Source organism: Leptonotus elevatus, chromosome 13 (assembly GCF_054856555.1).
Source record: "Leptonotus elevatus isolate MCC_2025b chromosome 13, RoL_Lele_1.0, whole genome shotgun sequence".
Taxonomy (NCBI): domain Eukaryota; kingdom Metazoa; phylum Chordata; class Actinopteri; order Syngnathiformes; family Syngnathidae; genus Leptonotus; species Leptonotus elevatus.
Window position 1 is genome coordinate 17,890,716 of NC_141251.1, and position 26,639 is coordinate 17,917,354.

At 42.0% G+C, this 26,639-nt stretch overlaps 1 protein-coding gene across 7 annotated transcripts in view; it reads left to right on the plus strand.

Annotated features, from left to right (window-relative positions):
* Positions 1 to 26,639, plus strand: part of slit1a (slit homolog 1a (Drosophila)) — a 119,767-nt gene that overhangs the window by 5,222 nt on the left and 87,906 nt on the right. For all 7 annotated transcript variants that reach the window (XM_086092927.1, XM_086092925.1, XM_086092930.1 and 4 more), the window contains exons 2-4: positions 6,947 to 7,018; positions 11,640 to 11,711; positions 14,772 to 14,843. In XM_086092927.1, the coding sequence (XP_085949053.1) occupies positions 6,947 to 7,018; positions 11,640 to 11,711; positions 14,772 to 14,843 (216 nt within the window). The remainder of the gene's footprint in view (positions 1 to 6,946; positions 7,019 to 11,639; positions 11,712 to 14,771; positions 14,844 to 26,639) is intronic.

The following is a 26,639-nucleotide window of genomic DNA, read 5'->3' on the forward strand; positions in this document are numbered from 1 at the left end:
GAATTTGTTTTCCACTTTTTGAATAATGGGTCAAAATGACCCAGGGACATGAGTGTAGTACTAGTAACTAATGTTACAAGTAGGTTAAATAAATCCCTGTGCATAAATGGAAAACAATATATATATTTTTGTACTGAAACATTAAAAGCTCTTGAGTCAATGTATATCCCTTCTTGTTTTGTAGTGGGTCAAATTGACCCATTACAAAATATTTTTTAAGTAGTGTATATATATATAATTAAACAAATTGTGAATAATGACTTTTTTTTTTACCACGTCAGACACTTTGTATGACGGGTCAAATTGACCCAAGTAATTGATTGCAATTTGCGGTTTCTGACAAACTAATATGGGAGGAGGTCTTAATTTTTCACATAGCTTTGCTGATGTATGGTAAGAGCCCATTACCAATTGATGGCAACATTTTCCTTAATTTCCTAATGAGCACTTCTCATTGAAGACATTCGCTTATACAGTATCCAGGCTGTGGGTACCTACGAGGGCATCCACATTGGATCTGATCCAAATTGAGGTTGTTCAGCCTTGGTGGAAGTCTGTGCACCACTGAGTGCCGTTAAACTTCATGTTTTTACTCATTAGAGAGTGGTGGGAACATAACGTGACAGATGGTTTCACCACACACAAGACATGACACACACGATGCATTTCAGAGCGCACATTCATACGTCGTCAGCGCACAACGGCAGCAGATACAGTATGAAGCATGAAAGGCTCCTCAGTGTGGGCCTCCACTGCGGCGCTCTGTGTGTTCCTGTTCCAGTCTGTTACGCAGCAGCAACATGCACCAGAACAGATGTTTAATTGATTCACTTTGGCCTGACAGTGTCATAAGTTATCTATGTTTGAGCAGAAAATGTCTGTGTGCTACTTTTCCGTCCTCTGCTTCCTATCCTCTATCTCGCTGTTGATTTTGCTCAGAGAAGCGTCTAGTACATGGAGCTGTCTCAAGCTTTTTGCTCAGGGTTTTAGCTGGAGTGTTGACGGCCAGATAAAAGAAATACTTGGATGGGAACACCTGACTTTTGAACTGTGTGTGGATGTGATGTGCTTAGTGTTTACCTATAAGTGAGCTCTCCTGAGGCCTGACTGTGCAGAATGAACACTGTAAATAGCCCTGGACTAGCCCAGGAGGCGGGAAACACACTCTCAGACATAGTCTTTATCCACTGCACTGCACACTCATTGACGCACACGCTAAAAATGGGCAATAGGCCCTGCGTGTCTGAAAGCCACATTTTCAATTCAAAGAAGAAATCTGACCCCTTAGTGTGGACAGAAGTGTTCCAGTTCACTTTAAGTGTGTTATTTTGGCCACGCTGGTCTGCTTTTCTCTCGCTCCCTCTCAGACTTGCACTCATTGAGGTTATTGTGAGCTTGCATGCTGCTGCTGCTGCTGCTGTGTTAGTGTTGGAGCAACTAGTATATAGGGCGCAACGCTGCTCCAAACTGTCACATTTAAAATCACTTTTTGTCACTTGGGACAATTCCTGTGCAGCCCATCCTGCCTTGTCCTGTGTTTTCACTGCTGTCACTCCCATATGCTCCAGAGTCTGCTCACAGTTCTCAACTGCGATGGTTCATTCAGAAACTGTCAGCTCATGTGGTTGAATAGTATTATCTGCATGTGATTGTGGGTAATGATCCGCCGCGCTTTGGCCACAGCACTTGGGTTTTTCTGTCGCCAGCTTGTAGACGCAGTGAGGAGTTTGGAAAGCGTGCAGCCACTGAGCTTCAATATGCCGGCTTCTGGCTTCCCTGCCAGGCAAAACCTGCTCTAGACAAATGGTCCTGTGGAGCTTGTAATGGTGATATAGAGTGACACTGCAGCAAAATATGCACACATTAATAAGCCATTTCAATTGAGGAGGGTGTTGATGTGCGGTGCTGGGCTAGTTACTACCAAAATGTAATATACTTTATATTATTACTAGACGTTGTTATTTGAAAGTAATTTGTTACAATAAAAACAATTTAAACAATGCACTGTATGCACGATATATAGAGAGGAAAAAAAGCAATAGGTGTATTATTTTGTTTCTGACATTGTCAATCAAATTTGAAAAAATTCAAAATCAAAATTATGTTTAACAGGCTGAATTACAAAAAAACACTTATTAGTGGTCTCAATTTTTGCAGACAACTCTGTTGCAATAACATGTTTTCACTCAATATGAGCTCCTCACCAAATTCACTGGGGGAAAAAAATGCATATGGTAAATTAAGACTAATGCAATAAGGTAGCAAAATGTGTCAATGCGACTAATACTCTTCGCTCAATTCAATGCCTTTTAATCCTTGTTGTAACAGTGGAATTACAGCCCGGATAAAGGCACTTTCATACAATTGTATGTAAAGTTATAAAACCGTTCTATAGCTTTATGTTGATTTATGTTATTGCCTCTTGTACCTTGTCGGCGGGTCTGTACTTTTCCACTACACTCACTCGTTTAAGTTCTGCTATATTTCTGCATAAATGCCTAATGTCAGTTAAAAGCTCTACAGCCAACAGTAGTTTGTCTTTCCCTCCATCCAGCTCCTAAAGCTCAACTGGATTGCTTGTTCCTGTGGGTATTTTTTGTCTCATTTCAGTAGGTGTGCTTGTGTGATTTCCACTGATAATGTATATTTATATGGCCCCTTTTCTCTGTGTGAGCCGTGTGGATATTTGTATGTGTGTGTTAGCCGCTGCGTGTTTACTTATTCTCCCTCTGGTCTCCGGGATCCATTTCATGTAATGTTGCTCAATTCAAACCATGTCCCCGTCTGCTGAGAGACCCCATGCAGCTGGCGGAAATAAACTTAATGAGTTTTTCAGTGCTGAAGCAACACTCAGATCCCATTTGAATGTGAGCAAATGATGTTTGACTTTTCAAGCAACAGGAGTATCATTTTGACTGACTGTTTCTAAAAATCTTTTCACTTCACATCAATCACCAATATACTCTACAAAACTTTATTTTGTACTTACTTATAGCAGTTGTTGAGTATAGACAGAATGTTTATACTGTACATTTTATAAAGAGGCTTTTTGAGTGAAATGAGGCTGTAAACGACCAAACCCAGAGACTGTGCAAATTTGATTATCTGTGATAGTCATAGATGCCCATGGTCATCATGGATATCTCTGATGACCATGTTTCTTCCATAGCTTTGACACAATGACAAATGTGAGGGACTCTATCAGAATGTGACCGTCCAGGAGGGAACATACTGGCACCCATGATAAACTGTGGACCAAAACATAGCGCACATTAAACCTGGAGGACTCAGCAACCATGTTCTACCATGACCCGTCAAAGGTGCGATGATAGACCGGGAGAGAACTTGAATACAGAGTGAAAAAATTGACATTGAGATGGTAGTATAAAAATAGCCTTGCTCTCCTAGCTTGTGTTTTTGTGAAAACTTGGTTGAATTCCAACTTTGTACAGCTTTAAGAGCGTTCAGCTTGAATGTTTCAACTGTAACAGTCTGTAATAATTACACCCATACCCATTGATGCATGAATTAACTGGGGAGTGAGGCAACATGAGATAGCGATGTCCCATATCTGACTGTCCAGGAAGCGTGTCAGTGCTGGGAATGCTTCCTGACGTTTCTAGGGAATAGACTGATGGAGGTGGAAATCCTTCACTGCGTGAACTAGGAATCATACCTAATAATTTTCTGCCACGAGAGTAATACCGCAGTTCTGTAATGTGAAAACCGGCACCACAAGTCAGAACCACAAAGCATCTGTGTGTGAAACGAAAGAAGGCCCATTTGCCGTCGTGCCAACAGCTATTGCTTAGAATCCTTTTACTGTAATGCTAATGGCTGAGTTTTTTTTTCACTAATAAAAAGCAGCATTCTCACTTTACACAAGCAAAACAATGAGTTCCTGCTGTGTAGGAGTCCGGCAATTCCTATTACCTCATTGGTTGTTAGCGTGTGCCCGTGGCTTGTTCATTCACAAGTTGCTCATGTCTACATGTGACGTCCTTTGTAATTACTTTACATCTAGTAAAGCATAATCACTCATAGGGGAATAGCTTTTATGCCAACTCCCATCACTCAACTCAAATCTACATTTATAGAGCACTTTAAAACAAGCACTGTGGAACGCCATACGTTCTGTTGTACATGTGAATTCACATTGCAAATACTCGTCCGACCACTTTCTTTTTTTTGCTCCACTTAGTTGGTATGAAGGCATTACATTAATAAATAAATCACGATAAACCATCACAACAGTCAAAAGTCAGCTACTAAGTGCACCTGGGGCCAATGATAGATTGGTCAAGTGGGGTGTATCATCACAAACATATGAGTCAGGTGTGTTTCTTGACCTCCGCCGAACCCCTGGGGTTCGATCAAACCCATGTTAAGAGCCACTGATGTATAATGACCGCTATTCAATGAAAGTGTAATTTATAGACCCAATAAATGCCTGAAAACCAGTGTATGGTTTCAGCTAAAACATTTTCAGAAGGTCAGAAAATGTCAAAGTGAATCTGTGGCTTCTCTAGTGCTCGTTAACACATCACAGGTTGTGGCTGGCATTTGAGCTCTAAATGTCACAACATTGAAGCTGTGTTGCAATCCAAGATGAGCTAAAGCTTTATTGGTGGTCCTTTCCCGAAACAGCTCAAGTGATCGCATATTTGCTTCAATGAGTCAATTCCGCAGTGAAGATAGAAGCTATGACAAACAACTTGTGACGGGATTAAGCAAGAACTCGGCACAAGAGGAGGAACTGCGGTTCCATTTTGTTTATGGGGAGCGTCAGCTTTCGACAAAACCCTCCTGCTACCTCTCAACTGGTTGCGTCCCCTCCCATTCCTCTCGTCTTCGATCCCTTTTCTTGTCCTTTGGGTGTCATCGGGAGTGACCACCCTGGAAATGAGACATTGACTTTCCGCACTTGTGCGCAGGTTGACATGCATGCAAGCACCTATCATACATAAGCACCTGAAATGAACACCACATGTGCACGAAGCACAGCGCGGGCTAATGAAGGCCGGTCTATTATTTATTTCCCGCGGTCCTGTCGCTTGGCCTGTCAATGCACCTGTGTACACACACATACACATACACACCATCTGTCTATAATGACCATTCCTTTTAGTACTGCATAGCGCTACAGTCCCCCGAGTGGTCATTAGACGAGTGAGGGAAAAAGACCCTTGCTTTCTGCGTAGATTTGGAACACGTTTTTGGGCCGTGCTCAGGGATGAGGAGTTGAGTTGACGGGTCAGGGCAGGGTGGACCAATAATGCTTAGCGATTGCAGTAGCACGCAAACATTCTGAATATTTACTTTCCCAGCTGCCATGTGAATACAAAGGTTGAACAGCACTTTCTTGGATCAGCACCATTGCTTGAGTATTAAGGTCGGCATAGAGCAGTAGCCGCCCCCAAATCTCTCATTTAGCAATAGTGCACCATCTCATTGATTTTTGCAATGGCGGTCAGCACTCGGCAGGGCATCTGCTCCCATTATATCCACAACACTTAGCTTTTTGGCCTTGCGGCCTTTCCCGAATCCCCTCCGCTGGCTCCCGCTAATCCCTGACAATGGTGGAAGGACATGGCCAAGAAGGGGTGCGGTTGCGGGTGTAGGTTGGCAGTTCCCAGAATAAAGAGTAAGACGGCTCAAATGTCTTGCACTCACGTTGCACTTCTAGAATAGACCAGGGAGAAGAAATGCCAACTTCCCCAGAAAGCCTGCTCTTACGAGAATTTAGAGGGATTATGAATTGTACGTTACGTTTAAATGCTATCAAAACAACCACATTGAAACACTGCCCCAATTTAGTGGAACTTGCAAGGTTCCTGATTGCCCTTCAATTTGTTCTGGTTTGTTCTCATATAGCAAATAAAACTAAGCCATTCCAGTTTGAATTTATTGCCATCATCAAACCTTTACAAAGAGTACAGTGAATATGTAGTAACATTTAAACATTCTTAAAGGTGTATTCAAGGATTTTCTCAAAAAGTAGAAGCCAAATGTCCATTTGTCACTTTTTTTTTTTTTAAATGTGCATGCGGAAGACCATCCTACCAGCTCGTCCGGAGAAAACGTCTATCAAATGTCGAGAACGTGCGGGCTCATCTTCATCTTTATCTTCATTAGTCTCTGCAGCCGGCCTCATAGATGAATGTGCTGTTGCGGTTCCCAGCCATTTTCAAATTATGCGGTGAGGTCGGTGGAGCTACTACGATGAATGACTAAATCCGAAGCTCACCAGCTGCATGCTACAAACAGTTGATGTGCGCATGCAGAGCTTATGAAGGAGCACGCACGACGTCATTATGTCAGACTAATTGACAGTATCAAGATCCAATTGTTAAGATGATCCAGAAGACGCAGTGACAAAATATCCTTGAATACACCTTTAACTATCATTTAATTCATAAAGGAAGCTAAGCGCTATCAACTGAAACCGTAAAATAATAATAAAAACCGTGACTACTGGTATGGCGAGTCTTGCTACTTTTAGTTTGAGTCTACTTACTTCCCCTAACTGTTATGCTTAGTTTTTTCTTCTCGCGCACTCTTTTCCTAACACCTGATGTTGGCCTATATAAAGCCAAAAATGTCTAGCGTCTCATGTGTCGTCATAGTGACAGTGGTCCCAAAAAGAGTTTGACTTATGTATAACATTTGCAGGTTTTTTTCAATGGCTGGAGTTTGTGGAGGATGAGCTCTAATTTTGATGGAAAATAAACTATTAAATATAGTGCTTTTCTTTTTTTACGATTTCCCCCTCAATATTTGTGAAAAAAATGCCCCTAAAGCCAATCTTACACTACACTTGTGCTCTGCTGTATTAGTTTTAAGTACACTGTGCAAATGTTGGTCTTTTTTTCTGCAAACCTCCATAGAGAAGGTAGAAAATAAAGATGAAATATTAATGCTTGTTCTTGTGTTCTCTTCTTTTCAGAGAGCTGAATGGCAACAATCTCACACGCATCACCAAGAGTGACTTTGCTGGGCTCAAGTACATCCGAGTTCTGTGAGTTTTGTGTCTGTCCTCTACACTCTCACATTTGTTCAAATATGCTACAACGGGTTTTAAGTGTATTTTAATAAGGGGGAAATCCACCATATGTTCTATTCGCCTTCACTAGTCTAAACACAGCCTTCTGATTAATAGCATGTTTGTGGAATCTAAATGCAGCAGCAAAATACTTCTTTTTTTTTAATACAACTTATAGAGGCGGCCATTTTGTCACTTGCTTTCAACAAAAAAATGACATCAAAGTTGGTCGGTGCTCAGGTGACCACCACCAATCAGGAATCACAGGAGTTTGGACATGTGACATCCACAAGCCAAGCTGTGATTGGTCATTACCTGAGCCCTGAGCAACTGTGATGCCATGTTTGACAGAAAGTGGCAAAATGGTAGATTTTGACAGTTAATTCATATTGCACAAACAGAATATTAATTCAAATGCATTGTTCAGAATAATGGGCATGCACTGAACAAATTGTAAATATATATATTTTTTGGTGACCTCCCTTTTTAAGCATGTGGGAGGTGTACAAATATTTTTCTCCCAATATGGCCTCTCTTAGTGTGAATGGTTGTCCGTCTCTGTGTGCCCTGCAATTGGCTGGCAACCCATTCAGGGTGTACCCCGCTTACTGCCTTGAAGCCAGCTGGGATTGGCTCCAGCGCCCCCCGCGACCCTTGTGAGGACAAGCAGTTGAGAAGATGGATGGATGGATGGCCTCTCTTTATATTGAAGTTTTTCACCCATTCTGCAATGCAGCCTTGTGATAAACAGAGTTTCACTTTATACATTTTGGTGAGGCCCTAGATAAATGTGGCAATATAGGAATTTATTTAAACTCTTTTAAAATACTATGGCATGAATGGATTCATCCAACCCTTGGAATCATAATACTACTGCCTGTCTGTCGTTGTTCAATCAACAGGAAGTATCCTTCCTTTTGACCTTGGTGGTTTTAGCATTATGAAAAATATATATTGTCGGCCTTTGACTTAACAATATGTCTCTGTTTGAATGCAACTACTCATGTTTACAGACACACAGTTGTACATGCTAGTTACAAAGCTGACATTAGCATAAGCCCAGTGAAGTGGGCTTATGGAGATGTACTCCACAGTACATTAAGCAGCCAAGTGACTGTAGCAAATGATGTCATGGACTTCTCTCACACTGGGTATTGTCTGTTGTAGCATCATTTACTGCACCCTCGAATCACACACTTGCGCTTGCCCTTTGTTCTTACACATGGTAAGTAATGTATGCATGTAGACTGCTCCTGAGCACTCACAGTTAACACGTGCGGTTTGTGTCGCAGGACTCCATGTGTATTATAACTAAACCGTGTGAACATTTCATGTTTTAAGTGTAACACACACAATTCTTGCTGCCCCCTAGTCCTATTTTCAAGCGTTATTTCCCCTCGGTCCATCTCTTGTCCACAGCTTCTTTTCTGAGCCTTGTTAGACTGCTGCTTGTCCCCTCTTGCCGTTTGCCCTTGCATACCCGTCTGCACTATCCACTACCCATACACATCGGGTTAAATGCCTTTTACAGTTTTTTTTTAATGATTGCATAAACACTAAAAACTAAATAATTACCTAATTATCAACACTTTACACTGAAAAAGGCAAAACAGTGGACCAGAGTTTCACCACAATAAACACAAAGTCAGCCTCACACTTTTTTCAGAACACACACAATGATTTGCAAAATACTGAACACACTGTTATACATTAGACACAGAGGTATGTCATAATGTCACTTCCGGGCAATTCCAAAGCACTGACTGAAAAATCACCACACGCAAGTTGATTAAACACCTGTACATTAGCTGTTTCAACACATGATTGCATTATTGTAGACAACCCAATCAGGTTTGAATGCTACAAAAATGCAGCAGATAAGTTCACCTGCTTTCAACCAGAATGGAAAAAGTCAGAGGAAGGAAAGTGAGGGTGAGAGGAGGACGAGCGGGAGACAGTGGTTGAGGAAGAACTGAAATAGGAGAATGTCCTCAAAGAAGAAGAGGATCAAATTTGTCAAATGCAACTTTGTCGTCCAACACTATTTGATAATGTCATCAACCTGCATGGATTGATGCTGAGGGAGGCCTTCAAACAAGACAAGAGTTTAAAAAAATTTTTTTTAATCCAATGAGGATATTGCCTACGGTGTTGATAAAATTTGCTGGTCAGATCTAACTAGGCCAGGGGTAGGGCAACCCCGGTCCTAGAGAGTCTTGCGTGTTTTAGATGTCTCCCTCCTCCAACACAGGTGATTCAAATGATCAACTCATCAGCAAGCTCTGGAGAAGCGTGGTAAGGATCCTCACCTATTGGAGGAGGGAGATATCTAAAAGACACAGGACTGCGGTTCTCTGGGAACAGGGTTGCTTACTCCTGAACTCTGCGATTTATTGAAATTATTTTTATTTATTTTTATTTTTATTTTATTTTTACAGTAAATTTAACCTTTACTTGGAGTACTTTTTTTTTTGACAGTGTTGGGACACATTTTGTTGTGATGGTTTTTCTTGACTGATTTTGGTTATATGAAGACAAATTAATCCTATTTTCAATAGTGTGTGTCTAGCATTGATCTTGTGTTTGACTAATTTACTATATAGTGTATTTGTACTTTGTGTACTTTGCTTACAGTAACTGCTAAAAGTTGATTAAGTAAAACTTGCAGTGTGTAACTGGTTCAAACATAGTTAAACCTTATGACTTGTGTGTGTGTCATATTGTAACATAAGATGGTTTTTAAACATGTGTTTAGAGTTTTGACAGGAGTGATTCCTTTTGCACAGGATCTGAGATGTTCTGCATTTCGTGTGGATGGTTGTGCTAATTGTGTATATTGTTTTTGAAATCCGAGCCCTGTTTTGTATTTCGTGCTTAAGCAATCGTAAAACACTGTCACTACAAAATGAGAGGGGTTAAGAAAGACAGTAAAGACTCCTCTTTCTGTATGTGACACACACACACACACACACACACACACACACACACACACACACACACACACACACACACACACACACACACACACACTACAGTGGGCATACATGTCGTCTAACAAAATGTTTGCTTTTAGAATGGGGTCAGGATATCTAATGCTGCTTGACCCCTTGGCAACCCTCAGTAGAAACTAAAAAGAAACAGCAGTATATCTTTGCTGTCAGCTGTCACTATAACGTCAACACAGCTGATTTACATCGTGTGTGTGTATATATATATATATATATATATATATATATATATATATTATAGTTTGCAGGTCTGAAGTAGTACAATTTTCCCCCCCATCTAAATTCATGAGAAACAAATCTAAAGTGAATTGCAATTTTCTCCCAATGTTTATGCAGCACAAACAGTGATTAGCATTTATATTTAATGGCGAGGAAGTACAGACGGCTGAGTTGTTAGGTGACGGGAGAGGTGGCCTTCATTACTGAACTTTTGGGAGAATGAGCTTTGGCAGTGTAGGTGAGAAAGTGTGTCTGCATGTTTATGAATCGTGTTTTTTTTTTTTTTTTTAATTAAATTACATGCAGGGCATCCCCAGATTCTTAATTATGCTTAAAATGACTTCAGTCCATAAATCTGCGATTCACCTGTCTTCAAAAATGAAATAAAACACAAGTTTATTGTATATTGTCTTTCTTGGCAAATTAGAGCCCCTTCCACGAGGGGTGTAGGGGTGTTGCACTATTCCCTGACAACATTCGTCGTCGTGCATGTGGGTGGTTGCTGAGTGATATTTTTCAAATAATAAATGTAAATATAGTGAATAACATTATAGTTATAAATTGTTCTTTTTACTGCAGCTTAAGACGTTTTGACCATCTCCATGTATATTTCGGTATTTGCATACATTGAGGTTTTTTTTTCATGATCAATTAAAACAATGATAAATTCTGTAATTATTTCCATTCAATTTAGTGGCCACTCAAGTATGTTTCTTTTATGTCATATCATCGTATAGAGTGCTTACCAAAATTAGTGTTGCTTTTTTTGAGAGCCTAGAGTGCAATAATGACACTTTCATTCTTTTCAATCGGGAATTTGACAAATTTGAGGTCCAAATGTTTTGAGCATGGTCACAGAAGGAATCCAAAACGGGCACCTCTTTATTTAAAAATATCACAACATTTCTTACAAATATTAAAATGCTGATATATTAAAGCTACTTTCTGGTACGTGTGGCCCTATTAAGTGAATAAGAGGTTTTAAATGAGACCATAGTGGCCTTTAAAAAAAGTCTTTAAAAGCCTTGGCTTCCTTAAAATTGACCTTCCACCCCTTGCCTGCGTTTGGTCTCGTCTCCACCCAACCGCGAGGCCCACGGACCACACCAGAGCCGCACTCTCTGAGGCACATTGGAAAGCTTTCCTTCCTTGCCTGCCTTTTTCTGCCAAGATTCCACACACTTCCCTCCATCCACACCGCTGTCTTCTGTGTGTTTGTAGGGTGTTGACTATGCTTCACCCAAGCGTGAATACAAACCCACTGACACAAGTCTCGCCAAGCATACCTTGGATACTTTGATAAAGACCATCAGTAACAGCGCCATTTGTCTATCTTACAGTTTGTAATACTAATACTCCTTTCCCTGCAGGCAACTGATGGAGAATCAGATTACCGTGATCGAGCGCGGGGCTTTTGATGACATGAAAGAGCTCGAGAGACTGTGAGTACCACCCTGCAGACAGACACTTTTATTGTATTTCTAAACCTGAGCTCATGGGTCCATGCATTAGTTGAGTGTAACGTGACAAACAAGAGAGGCTGTCCATAAAATGTGGAATGAGAACAAGGCCATTTCCTGTCATTCTGCTGTTGGCAGATGGTGCCAGGAGCATTTATTGTTACCTGCCTCCCTCACCACACGCCTAGACCCATCTGGACAGAACCATCACTCCTCAACAGCTTGTAAAGCAGCCCTGAAAAGACATAGGCAAACACGGCCAACCGCACCTCAACCGGCACATTAGCAAATCAGTAGTGCGAGCCGCATGGAAACCTGCGCCGCAGATGACTTTATGGGCACGCATGATTAGTGGTGAGCCCATAAAAGGCTTTTCCTTAATTCAAAACCCACATTAACAATTTCAATTGGTCAAGGACATGCACGGATCGACTTTCAACTTTTTCTTCCCCCTTTCCAAAGAAATAGTTACATTAATAATAATAGTAATAATAATAATGATATGATAATGCATTAAATAAAAATTTGTAATAATAATCATACGTATTATAGTTAGTCCCTGTTCCACACCATTATAGAAATTAAGTGGCTAATATTTAAAAAGCAACCATCTCAAAAGCAGGTACACTAAAGCCTCGTTTCCACCGTCGGTACCTACTTTACTCTACTCTGCTCGCCATTTAGCCCCGTCTCCACCAACAAATTTACCCGGCTCTTCTCTACTCTACTTGCTTTTTCTGATACCTGCTCCTTTGTGGTTGTAAAAAAAAGTAGCCCACTTCCAATTGTTTTGGAGGCCAATGATTGATTTGAGACATGTCGTCATCAATGTGCAGCTGCGCAAACCACCACCCCGGGAAAACAGCTGCCATTAACGATGAAGAGAGGACAACAATGGCTTCCAAACAGATTAATGCTTGGACTTTTGAGGGAGTGCAAACCTTTTTAACATTATTGAATGCAGTCTTCTGGTTGCTGCAATATTCATTCGATGTCTTCTGGCTGAAATAAACAGCCACAAACCAAGCAACAAAAAAACATCTGCGCTCTCCATTGTTTTCGACTGTGTCTGCAGTGCACGCTAGCTGCGGTCGCTTTAGCCTGACGTCACTGGCGAGGTGAGGAGGGGCTCTCGGGTGGTGGCCGTGGCAGCAGAGACTCACTGCTTTTTGGTGTAGAGCCAAGTAGAGCAGAGCAGAGAAGAGTAGAGTAGGGTCGATACAGTCGGTGGAAACGAGGCTAGGTGTGTGAAATGGGCACACTGACTTGTATCGTGTATATGAATGGCCTACCAATAGGCCAAACTTTTACTGACCTCTGTTATTCCCCCCCCACTGAAAACACTGTTATCAGTGCGTGTTTAACTGTCTTACTGTATGGAGTAATGAGAGCCTCTCAAAGAACAAACTTAACTGTTTGCATCAACCATTTAAACTATGATCTCAGAATTGTGAATCGTAACTCACAGAGGTTAGGTTCACATTTCACAGATCATTTTTAATCGACTTTACTTTCATTTGATTATTCATTGGATCTAACAATATGATGCAGACAAATCTTTCAGTAGCACTCGGAGTTATGCCATATTAGGTAAAATAAAAAATCACATTCATAGCGATGAAATATGCATGTAGTTCTTCTCCCAGACGTATTGGTACAACCATACATGATGGTATTTTCGCCATAGAGACAGAAAATAACGTGAAAGCGCCGCGGAGAAGCCAAAATTGCATAACTCCCGCGAATCTGCGTCAGCTATAAATGCTCAAATAAAATTCCAGGACGTGCTACGAGGCTAACGTCACCCTCTCGTGTATATTCGGATGGATTTCATCGGCTAAGAGACCAAGAATTGGTCAAAACAAAACAAAATGCCGTATCCGCTCTTCCGGCTTTAAATGTAGAAGAGCGCTGGAGTGCTCCCGGCTAACGGTAGAAACGTGGTCTTTAAAACACAAGAATGGGGACACATACATTAAGATTCGGCCTAAAACAACATTGAGGTCTAATAGTGACTGTTTTTCCCTGTTTTTGTTCATTGTTCAAAAATATTGTTTTACAACATTTATACTGTATATTTGTCTCATAATAAATACATTTTACTTTAATTCAGGCCGCTTGTTTTACCAGTATTAACTCCAAACTGCTTTTAGTCTAATCATGATAATTTTATTATAATGCGCAAGTACAAATTATATATTTTTTTCTTACATGTCGCCATTTCTAAAACGATACGTTTTTATGGCCTACTTAAACAAATGTGAACATTTAGAGTATACCCGCTTCTCCAGAGTTCACTACACCACTGATTCATATATAAGTCCGTGAGTGGGCAGCGGTGCACACTATTGTTAATTTCATTATGCACTGAAGCACCACCTTAGTCATTCTCAGTAGCGAGTGGCACAGGTCCCAACATCTGTGTCAAAGTGTGCGTGTGTGTGCTGTGCATGGCAGGAGCCTGTCTCTCGGTTTCGCAGCCTTTCTGTGTCACAGCCACTGCATTCACTCCCACGGGCCCCAATTACTCAGTGGAGGGAGAGAGCTGTGGTTTCCAACAAATTAGCAACAGGCTGTTCCTCATTGACTTAAATGGTCTATTTGCATATAGCCTGCCAGTCTTGGATATGACGTGTTTGCCAGCCATTGTTCCAGTCAAGAAACATTGTGTGTGTTGATATAACTCGGATCAAATCCACACATGTTCTTACATGTAATTGATGTCATTCACTTGTTACTGAATGGGAATTTTGGAGAATTGTTACTCTCGGGAAGGGAGCACTGGATGTAATCGTACCCCAGCGCTGTTGTAATGTCACTATGTAGAGATAATTCACTGCGCTGTCTCTGACTTAGCGCTTTAATTCCCCCTGAACTTTCTCGTGGATATTTATGGGACATTCAGGGGAGACTGAAACACAATAGCCCGCGGCTACGCTGATTCGACGGCATCTTGCAGAAATTATTCACAGCTTACACACACAAAGACACACACACACACATAAGCATTCACTGGTTGATCATATGCTCTCCCTGCCGTAGGCGCCTGAACCGTAATCAACTGCAGCAGCTTCCAGAGTTGCTCTTTCAGAAGAACCCTGGCCTGTCTCGACTGTAAGTAACTACAGCTTCTTCTTCTTCTTTTTTTCTTTTATTTTTTTTTACTCTCAACCAATCATGCTCCCCCGCCGCCTATTCACATGTCATCTCTCAACACTGCTCTCACTCTCTTGTGCTCAGCGAGGTTTCATTTACCGATGTCGGGTTTGGTTTAGTGTGCACAATTAAACAGCAGTCAGACATAAATTTTACTTACTGAAAGGCCGGTTGAGGTTTCAGTGATCCCCGGTGTTTCTTTCTGGCTGTTGGACTCTTGGGCCTGCATTCCTAATCATCCGCAGTGTCTACTATAGAAAGTGCGCTGCTGGCAGGGAAATGGCGTGTGGCTCGATTGATTTTGGGCTCTGTTCCAATTTAAATAATACGTATTGAGATATTTCTGTCTGTGGACTGCATCTCTATTTCCTGATGTACACACAGATGCAAGGTTCCTTTGTGTGCATGTAGATTTCTATCTTAATCAGCGTCCCTGTTGCTAGCTGTTGTTTCCAGCTCACACTATTCCAGTTACCTGCAGCATCTGGGACCAATAAAACAGTGGGACATTCTATTCATGCAGTGGTTTCTACTAGCTTATGATCCTGACCTCGGACCCCCCTTTGCTTATCTTGCGTTTGATGTCGAATACCATGTTGACTCTATCTGCTGCTTCTTGTTACCATCTTCACACGTCACCTGTCATTAAGCCAAAGTCCTCCTGTCGAGTTTCAGGGCTTGCTTGTGGCATGCTCATTGGCTTGTGTGTCTAGCTAGACACAGAGCGGGCCGAGGCCTTCCAGACCGGCGCACGGCCTTGAACAAGCGTGATTAGTCCATCTGGAGCAAGTGACTCTGCCAACAGCCAGTGAATTGTGCTAACACAGCTCCCCTGTTTCATCCAATCTGACTTCACGCTCATTATTCTAAACTCTGCGCCGGCACATCCTGCACATTGAGACCTTGGTCGCGTTGACTAAATCGATTCACAATGTGTACACAGTCATTTGTTCTTGATCCTTTGGCTGAATTAAAGCCAGCCATAATGGGGCATGCCGCTTTTCAGGTGTGTTGTATATTCCTAAGCAGTTAAAACAAATGAGCAGTCCAGCCGCACAGAATTGAAAATAAAGCAACCATTATGGGGCCTGTGGTAGATTGACGGATTGATTTGTGCGAGATTTAAAGAACAGCGGGAAAAGACAAAGCCCTTTCTTAATGTGTTTCTTAACTCCTGATGTGTCTGGGCCACACTGTGGGTTCTGGTTCCAGTCTGATGCGGTTAGATTACGGCCCGTCTCACTCCTGCCAGCAGTTTTTAATGTATTTAAAAGGTTCTCCGTTCCCAGGGGGAAGTCTTTTGCTGCTATTTTATTTGTACCTTTTGCTTTAGTCAGAAACAAGCAGGGTATGATAATGTAAGTTAATGTGCACCTTTGCACTTGCTCAAAGTGCTCACTGGGGCTTGTTTAGGTCTAATTTTTCAATCTTAACAAGGGAGATTATCATAAAAGGTGGTGCACTCACCCAGATGGTTCTCTTCATTTGAATGCAAAATGTCTTTCTGAACCTTTTATACTTTTGCTCTTTGTCTCAATTACACCCTCTATGGAGCTCAATCCTGTCTTTAAGTGAGGTTTTAGAGGAAAAAATAAGCAACACAAACTCACCAAAATTAGGGTCCTTGGGTTAATGCAGGTAGTTGTGCGTGGGATTAACAGGGTAATGGCAGCCATTTTCATAATGACACAATCATAAACTGAAGAAGGCTACTTATGAACATTTCCTCCATGAAATGTAACTTTTAACTCCACTTATTGTTTGCATTTCAAACATGCTCCTGGTGCATGGCTAAAAAGAATTGTAAAAGATGGTGTTAATGGAAGACTACAATTTTTTTATATGGAGGAATAACATTTGGAATATATCCACAGGGGCTACATGGTGAGGCAACTCTCTGGCCACCTCCACATCTCGGGGAAGATTTTTGATACCTGTGACTTTTCTGCCATTTTCACAGTACTTTGGCATTCTGCCACAATTTATTTTTGAGAAACTGAATATTTAAAGAATACATTTAGAGTTGATCTGAATGCAAACTTTACAAAGAATCTATCTTCAAATTCAAATAGCTTTATTGTCATTGTACACATATTACAATGAGATTCTATCAGGATGAATCTACCTTCAGGAAATAACATTTGATTCTTGATTCTTTCATTCAATGTCAAAACAAAATCAGATCATACCAAGCAACCAACATGGCCGAGAAGTCATTGTTTGTTTGTGTTATTGTGCTTTTTAGATATGATTTGAATGAATGAGGCATAGGCCCACTCTGATTGGCTGTTATCTAGCGAATCAGAGCATACTGCATAAATAAACTATGTGATATTACACAAAAGCAAAGCAAGAGTAAACAAAAATGCATTATCTAATAAATTAGGCTCAGCAAAATCTTGGGTTTTACTTCGTTCACACTGCAGGTCTTAATGTTCCATTCCGATTTTTTGACCTATTAATCGCGACCTCAGTCTGTCTGCTGTGTAATGCGTCCCCAAAGTGACCCGCATGCTCAGAAGAAGATACAACGTCACTCACAACACTGTTTGCGGAAGTGAATAGGTATGGTCCAGCAGCGTGTCGGGGCCACGGACTTTTATAAATCCGTCGTCGGGGCTCATATTTTTACCATCTCATATCTACAGAGGAGTCATGCAGGAGGAGGTAGAAATAATATTTTGTGAAAATGAGGCGAGCCTGTTCGAGTGCCTCATCTCACGGGGATCTCTCCTTTTTTTCCTCTCTCCCTAACGATGACGTCACGCGTAATAAATGAGCCGTCTGCGTAGCTAAATCGCTAATATCACCACCACAAATGCCATCTTTATACTTCATGTTTCAAGTGGCATTAAATTAAAGTCAAATATAAAGTCAAATGTTACTCGAAAAAACTTTGCGGATTCACGTACGTCTCCCGAGCTGTGCGGACCTCGCGGATGCGTCAAGCATAAATCAAGCTCAATGCCCCAACCCGCGCGGAGCGCATATTGGACTTTTGATGACTTTGACTTCTGATATATGCGACATGGCCTTTCAGACTGCGGTCGCATTGCAAAAATTCGGATACGTATCCGATCTAGGACCACATATGAAAGTGAACCAGGTCGGATTTGAAAAGATCGGAATCGGGCCGTTCAGACTGACATAAAAAAGTCAGATACAAGTCGCATTTGGGCAAAACAATCTGATCTGGGTCGCATTTGCCTGCAGTGTGAACGTAGCCTTAGACTTATTCCTGCTTGTATTATAACCGTGTTGAGCAAGGTTCTGTATATCTTTAATTTTATTTCTTGAAACCCTGACTGGAGATGGTATGATAGACAATGACTTCTCAGTTACAGAGGGGGGTTACTCGAATGTGAATAATATTTCTGTTACACCCCTGTATATGAAGCCATGTTATTAACTAGTAGAGTGTTCGCCTCAAAGGCCAGTAGGAGAAAGATTGAAAGTGTTGGAGTTTAGTCAGAACTGTTGAGAGGGAAACACAGTTCCATCCATCCATCCATTTTCTTAACCGCTATTCCTCACAAGGGTCGTGAGGGGCGCTGGAGCCTATCCCAGCCAGCTTCGGGCAGTAGGCGGGGTACACCCTGAACTGGTTGCCAGCCAATCGCAGGAAACACAGTTCCATTTGAAAAAAAAAGGGAAAAAAAGTAGTTAACATTCCAGAACATTGCTTAAAACAGTCTAAATCACTTCAACAGATATGACTTGAAGAACATCAAGATAAACCTGATGGCCCGCCGGGCCTATAAAGCACTGGGGGAAACCCTGGTGTGTATCTACTTCCCTCAAATGTGTTTGATTGAGTTGAGGTCAAAGTCACCCAACCAAGCTTGACAAAGCAAGCAATGCTGGTACAATCATGCTGCGCCTGAAAATGGTCCCAAGACAGTGAGATTAAGGGTCTCTGATTGATTCATTCATCAAAACAGAGCTGTATTCCAAGTCTTTTTGTCCCTATAGTGTGTAGTTCGTGTTCGCCACCTTCCTTATCTGCACTCCTGCTGATAGGACACAGCGCAGATGCATGTGGGGCTGAGCCAAGATAATTGGAATTGATTTGAGATGATTAGCGATAGTTGCCGTTTGTTACAAGCCGCTCAGTGATGGATGGTAGTTGGATTCCAGTGACAAGATGCAATGTGAATGGCCACAAAGAGGTGAGATACGTGGCATGGAACATAAGTGAAACAATAACAGTGAAAATAGAGTTGCATCCGTCAACGTTAACAACCTGTTGGCCCCCTTGGCCTCATCCCACTTCCACTGCACTACACAGCTGTAATCTGCTCATCTGTGCCTGTAATTAGCGTCTTCTCGCAGTGGGAGAGCAGGAGGAAGTGAGGACCGTGAGACGGTGGGGGTAAGGTGAGAGGATTTGGCGTATAGTGGAGAATAGTTAGCTGAGGAGACGCCCTGGAGGGGCGCAACATCTGGTTTAAGGTCAGGATGGGTTCTGGGGGAAGTGGAGGTGAAGGTTGTTGCTTGTTGCCACAACACAACTTTGTCGGAAGCGGCGTGTTACATGGTGGTTGAGCATTTGGAGATGAGGTTTCACCTTGTATTTCTCCCCGGGAGGTACAAAGGGGGATCGTGTACTTGCACAAAAGGCTAGAGGACGAAATATTGGCATTGAACCCGAGAGGGCACGTTTTAATCATCCTTAAGATCCTTTTTCCATCTTTCATTTTAATAGTGCAATGCTTGGCGACGGGCATACTGACGTACACAAAACAAACTGACATACTAGCTGGGTGACAAACTGTAGATACGCACGGGCACATAAAAGAAAGAATACGGGAAATGCAAATAACACTAATTAGACAGATAACAACTCTGTAATTACATCTCCTTGGGCTAATTTGTATTTGGGGGTCGTCAATGAGGGAATATGTTATTTCTGGCGTTTAAGATAACATTGTTAACTATGTGTTGCAAAGTTCTACGGGAGAACTGTTTCTGTTTGTTGATTGCTAAGGGGAGGAAGAATATCCAGAAAAAGTAGTGTGCACTATCAACTGTCACCTTACTGCTGCTTTGCTTTTCCATTCGTTTTGTTCCTAAGCTGCAGGTTGGCTCGAAGACAGAAAATCAGCCTTCAACCTTTGACGACATGAAAATAATTAAATTGCTGCGTCTGTTGCTGTTCCTGGTTGTGAGCCGGGCAGACCGTTAATGCTCCAAACTTGTCTTGTTGTTTCCTTCTCTTTGTCTCTGCTGATGAATGACCTGCCTTAGTGTGCCCGCGTCTCTCAGAAGACTGTTTGGGCCCCAACTTTGCAGGCGTCTCCATGGCGACTTGTCTGCTTCAATCGCTTTTTGGGCCAGCAGTGTGCCCTCTTGATTAAAATCGCCGCCTCACATCTGTCCAGCATCAAACTCTCAATGCATAGGAACGTTCTTACGCTGTCGTTTTAGCGGCGATGCCAGTTTCCAAAAAAGAAATTAATTGCAACAGATTGATTCAGGTTCTGTTTGCCTCAGTGGAGACTTTGAGTAGACGTACTGTTGGTTGAACATTCTGGACTGACTCGTCATCTCTTGCCCAGCTTTCCTCCCTCGTTGGCTCATATTGTATAATATACAACCCATAGTGAGTGAGCTGTCAATTTAAGGTGTTTGAGTTTTTGCAGCAGCATGAAATTCCTGACCTGGCTGCCGACCAAACCATCCAAGTCATGTATTAACTTCCTGCTCTTGCACCTCTTCCTGCCCCTGTCCTTGTCAGGTGGTAAAAGCGGCTTTTACGGCTTGTCGCTGTTTTCTTTACGAGTCCGGGGCGTATTGTACGTGTGTGAGTGAGAGAGAGAGAAACGCAGACTAAACCATGTAAAGTTACCACCACGCCATTTGAAATATTCACCACCTCAGCACTAGGGGAGCAAGAGTGGAGAAAATAAACAGAAGAAGTGGAGGCAGAATGGTTGAAATATTCAGGGTGAAAAATTAAGAAACAGTAGTATTTATATTTACTGACGATTCTGTGTCCATCCTCATGAATAATTCAACTGGTGGATTGAGGATTATTAAATATTCACACCAAAGCACAGGCACATTAACCATCAACGCTGTTTTGGTGTCCAGCTTTTGCTACTTGCTGCTCTACATATAAACATTTATGCCAGCCACACACACACACACACACACACACACACCCACACACACACACACACACACACACACACACACACACACACCCACACACACACACACACACACACACACACACACACACACACACACACACACACACACACACACACACACACACACACACACACACACACGATAGTCCACAATGACCCTCAAATCATACATGTGTGAGTCGATGTGTGCTGTTGCACATGTATTTCCTTCGCCGGGGGACTGGCCCAGTCATTATGAATTGATACAACATGAATAAGACATCACAGTGTGGTCCAGATCCGTCATGAGTATACACACACAGGGATTTCACTCTGTGAAGCTGCCCATGGAGGGCCTGCTTGTCCTCCCCTCTGCTCCCACCGCTGACAGTTCAGACTGGTTGGCAACACTCAGTCCAGATTGGAACTGACACTCAGAGGAGACAACACACACACACTCCTAGGTATCTGTAGGCATGTGGAATGCTAAAAACGGGCCAGGAATAACACCTATTTTTGGTGCAAACTAAGTTGCCAGAGTTGTGTGAGTACAGACCAGCGTCCAAGGTTGAATATAATCACGTATAGCTCGCTAGTAAAAAATTAAATATGTTATGTAATGTTCTCTTAGATTTGGGGAAATGTTTCCTTAATTCGTAATGATGCAAGTTGAAATAACCAATTCCACAGTTAAATTGTCACTTTCATACATATGCTAACATGGGGAATGTTGAATGGTCATACACGAAGTGTCAAATAAATGTAACCACTAATACAGTGAGCCAAGTGTTTTGATTTTTTCGTATTTTGTTACAGGCAGTTGCCATCGGCTCCACACTGTTAGGAATAAGTCAAATGTTCCAGAGATTGTTTTTTATTTTTAGCTAAATTTACTTGGGCCTATATAAAATATAGCAATATACTCACTGTATATTGTAGTGTGACAAATACCTTTAACACACAATATCACCAGGGGTGCACATAAGTGGTGCGCCGGTGCGCATGATCACTGCAAAAGTGCAAATTGAATATTGCCCACCAATTCAAGTCTGTCACTGCGCTTTTGCAAAGAAGAATAATGCAGGTCAGCCAGCTTCAATTCAAAGTGTAGTCAGTCCAGAATGATTGCTTCCGATGGCCATCTTCAAAATAAAAGCTAAGGAAGGCATGGATATCCGTTGTACAATATTACTTGCTTGCTTTTATTTGAAGTTGACCCTCACGTGCGTTGCCTATGAACACCCATTGTTGCAGCTGGCTTAACTACACTGGCTCAGCTAACGCTAACATTCACAGTGAGATGGTGGCCAAACAAGTAACACGGGGCGAAACGGTTACCATGTCATTGTGACACGGCGTTGATGGTCCGTCAAAATATGTCCTTACGGGAAAGCGGTACGTACGTGGTGCAAAAGATTGGGCACTGAGGCAGTGTCCTAGGCTAGAGAAGTGTGCTAAGTGAGCTAGCCAAGTCAGAGATGGACTATTATTTTGTCAAATGGGCTATAAATTGTATTCAGTTGTAATAAATTGTATTCAATTGTATTCTATGCAACTCCATTGTATATACAAATTTAATGTGTTTTCATAAAACTGCTTCTTCTTTTTTTTAATAGACTGCCATTGTGTAGCCCCGGTATAATTATGCTGTTGTAATTATGGAGGGGAAAATGAAAGAGTATATTCAGTAACACAACAATAGTCACTTTTCTACTACGTCATCTTTGTGCCTCAATCTCAAGTCGTGACTAATCATTTTACTCTCACTCCAACTGTTACACAAATGTAACAGTTGGATTAAGTGTGGGTTGATTGGTCATGCTTGGAGACTATGAATGAGGCACACCATACTAAATAAGCAACTGTTATTTTTCTGGTCATGCGTGAGCCCACTAAACCAAAGAAAAAGCATGCTGAAATGAACCCTATTCAGGTATGCTGAGGTCTTGCGCGATTTGTTGACGTTTCACTGCAGTTGAAGGCAGATTCTTCCACGGTTGTCTAATTGGTTGCCCTCTGCGCAGTAATGCAGTTCTCTAAATGAGCTCTTACCATTGGCCACACTGCCTTAATGAGGTGTAGTTTCATTTGCAATCGGTCTTTCCTGGCTCAGTACATCTGTCCAGCTCGTTACAGTCTCTGTTAAAAAACAAACTGGGATTTCAATCAGCGCTATCTCCTCTGGACATTATGTAGAGGCGTTGTTGCTGAGGATCTTAGTGTCTGTGCGTAATCTTTAGTTATGAAGTGTTTGGGTCTGGACTTAAGACTCCCAGGTGCATTGCTGGATGTATTCCAGGTAGACACAAATGCGGCTTTTTCCTCACTCAGGCGGAAAGACTCCCATTGTCCTCCAGTGCAGTATTTCTAACCACCCACGATTATATGACTCAAACTTACCCATTTAAGTAAAATGGCCGCCCAGCCTTGTCCTGTTGCCCCCTTAGAGATTTCAAAAGATGTGTCTGAGTAATTTTGTAGGCAGCAATGTGTGGAATTCCTAATGATTAATTTTGTAGTTTCGCTTTGTGAGTGCATCACACAAAGAAAACGCTGTAAGGGGATTGGCTCAAAAGAACGATTTAGCCGCTTGGGGAATGCCTGGCGTTATGAGAGAGATTTGGGGATTTTTATTCTTGTGTATGTGTGTAATTAGGGGTTTTACACGCATCCCTTGATCCTCTTCCCCATGGCTATACTCTCTGTCTGTCTGTGGGTCTCACGTCCATTCTTAAGACTTCATTCCCTTTGTTCTTCAGACTCCACAGGTTCTGCTGGATCTTTATTTCGAAGACAACCTAAGTGCCAGCTTTAGTTTATGAAGTCTAAAGCTGGGAAGGGCAAAAGGTTTGCAGGAAACTGTTGAGCCAGGGATGTCAGCTCCTCCATTTTATAGGCCAGTGGTGCACTTTTAACACTGTACTACTAAATCGTGGTTACTTCTTTATAATAAGACAATTCTACAAATAAGAGAAAGGAAATCTTTCAGTGCTACTACGTATAAAAATTAAAAAATACGGAAAACTCAGATTTAGACAGTTGAATCCAGTTAGAACTGCATTTCAGTCAGGCAGACTTAATATGCTTGAGTGGAGAGAGGAAAGTGCAAAATGAATCGCCAGAGAACGGATGGATGTGAAGGTGATGGCGTGTGACAGAGGCAGCCAATAAATACCGTGTGGATTTAGCAAATGGAGTTGGCAGACAGAGTAAAAAGAAGCAAAGCGAGGGGCATACATATGAGCGATTGGCTTCCTCTGCAAGACTTAGAAAGGATTCTCATCTGTAGAGGACGAGGGAGCCCGGTACACCTGCAGAGGAGTATTAACCAAAAGGCCCATTATCACTTCAAAGGGGAACTCTGCCGCAGGAGGCCTGAGTGACACGATGGAGGAAAGAAAGCCTTCCCCTCCCCCCTTTTTAACTGTACCCCACTTCCTTTCTGTCATCTTCTCTGTCACACCCTCCTTATCACTTCCCCGTCCTCGCCTTCCATGACTTCCTCCCTGTCTCTTATCTCTATCTTCAACACCTGGCTACACTGGATCCCAAACCCTATATGAATCTTATTTCATTCATCTTCCCCCTGGCTGGATTTCTCCATCCTCTGACTTAAAAAAATGGCCTGGGGACTGGAGTTTCTGATGAGCCCCAGGTTGTAATAATGAGATTGCAGACGCTTTCATGTGGAGATCAAGCCGACGAGTGGGGGCTGGTGGGGGTGTTGCTGGTGCTGGTGTTAGTGGAGTGGATATTCCCAGCACAAGACTTCAGAGTGGGAAATCGGTCTAGCCGGCTCAGTCCAGCGCGGCAATATGTGGACAGTTCCCATGAAGTCAAGACGACCTCAGCATGACACACAAAACCGTTAAAGAATGGAACAAATCATTGTAGCATTCCTCTGTCCAACCCAATATATGTCCTGAATTTACAGCCTTGGAAGGTCAGATGCTTCAAGCGGGACAATGGAATAAGCCCAAAATCAATGGCAGGCACAGACTAATACACTTTTTCTTCAATTTCTCTCTGCTTACTCTGCGAAAGAGTCAACACCTCATAAATTCACCATGAGAATAAGTAGTACCCAGGGACAAAGGCGGACTGACTCGAGGTATATTTGAACAGGCGGTTGCTCTTTGATTTGACTTTGCCCAGTGGAATTAATGCCACTCCCTAAATCCTCCGTACCCAGGCCCATTAACTCCTCGCAAAAGCAAGCTGTGTGTGTGTGTGACTGTGAGGGGGTGTCTTTTAATCTGTAACGCCACACAGCATCACTGCTCCCTCCCACTGACACCTTCATTAAACCCACAGGAAGGAATTATTTTGAACTAACTACAGCATATGATGCAACACATTAATTTGAGAAGAATTTAAAAGGAAATACAGCAGACACCTGCTGTATTAAGTGTTAACTGCTGGTAAGAACCTCACAGAATTCTTAACATTATGATCATAATTGGGGGGGGGGGGGGGGTGCTTGGGGGGTAGTTAAAAGTTTGATTGAAGTGACCCAAAAAAATCTTTGAAATTTATTCCATAAGACTGACCTGTCTAAGATCAAACACAGTCCATTTGGGAAACAGGACAGCCCCCGAAATGCTGGAATTTGACATCAAATGTTCCCATAGGAAATCATGAAAACAGAAATAATAGCGTCAACCTGTCACTATCTGTTACGGCCTATGGCCATTTGACCTTTTGTGTAAAGGTGTCATTTCACCTTAGCTAAGATGACAAGTGGGGTCTAGTCGTATGATTCTTGCTCCGGGTGTTGGAGATCCCGGGTTCAAATCCCGGATGAGTCCCTTCTTGTTTTCTTGAACGGGCCGGGAGACTCCTTTGACATGTCACCTGTACACAAAAGGTCAAACTAATGGGCATTGGCTATCATAAAACCACCTACAGGCTATTTTTAAGGAACATTATCTAGATATGCTGTCTTACATGGCATAATAACATAACATTTGTGCACCATTACCAAAAAAGTACAGTCAATGTGTGCGTGTGCAGTATTCACAGGAAGTAAAATGATATGCCCAAGTTCCTCTTCATAAAGCTTTTGTAAAAGAGAAGGAGCTCATTCAAGGCTAACAAAGGCTTTTCACATGAGCAAGCTAACAGACAGCCTTCCACTTCCTCAACACACTCTGTATCAATTTTATTTCTCCTCTTATCCGTCTGCTCCCCTGTTTCCTCTCAATTCTTTGTCATAAGTTAATTGGTTGAACATATTTGACTGATCCAGAACAACTTCATCGTAAGGAATTTTGGCTGAGCAAAAATGGCACCTGGTCTTTTCAAATTTGGCTCAATGATCAAAACCTCGGCCAAACGATGACAGCTTGACTTTTTTTGTCGTCTTTTTATAGTAAAGCTTTAATAGTTTCTATGGAGACTGGATTGCAGAGTGCTGTTACGTTGCCCTCCGGCAATCTCACTCGCATCCACATTCCTACCTGTGATTGTGGATATAAAAAGATAGTGTTGCATTCACACACACATTCACTCCTCAAAGTTGTCTCTTATTCTAACAGTCCAATTAAATCTTGTGAATATGCAAGGTGCATTTTTTTCTTTCTTTCTCCAAGTTGATTGGGTGAGCGCAATAAAGTTAACC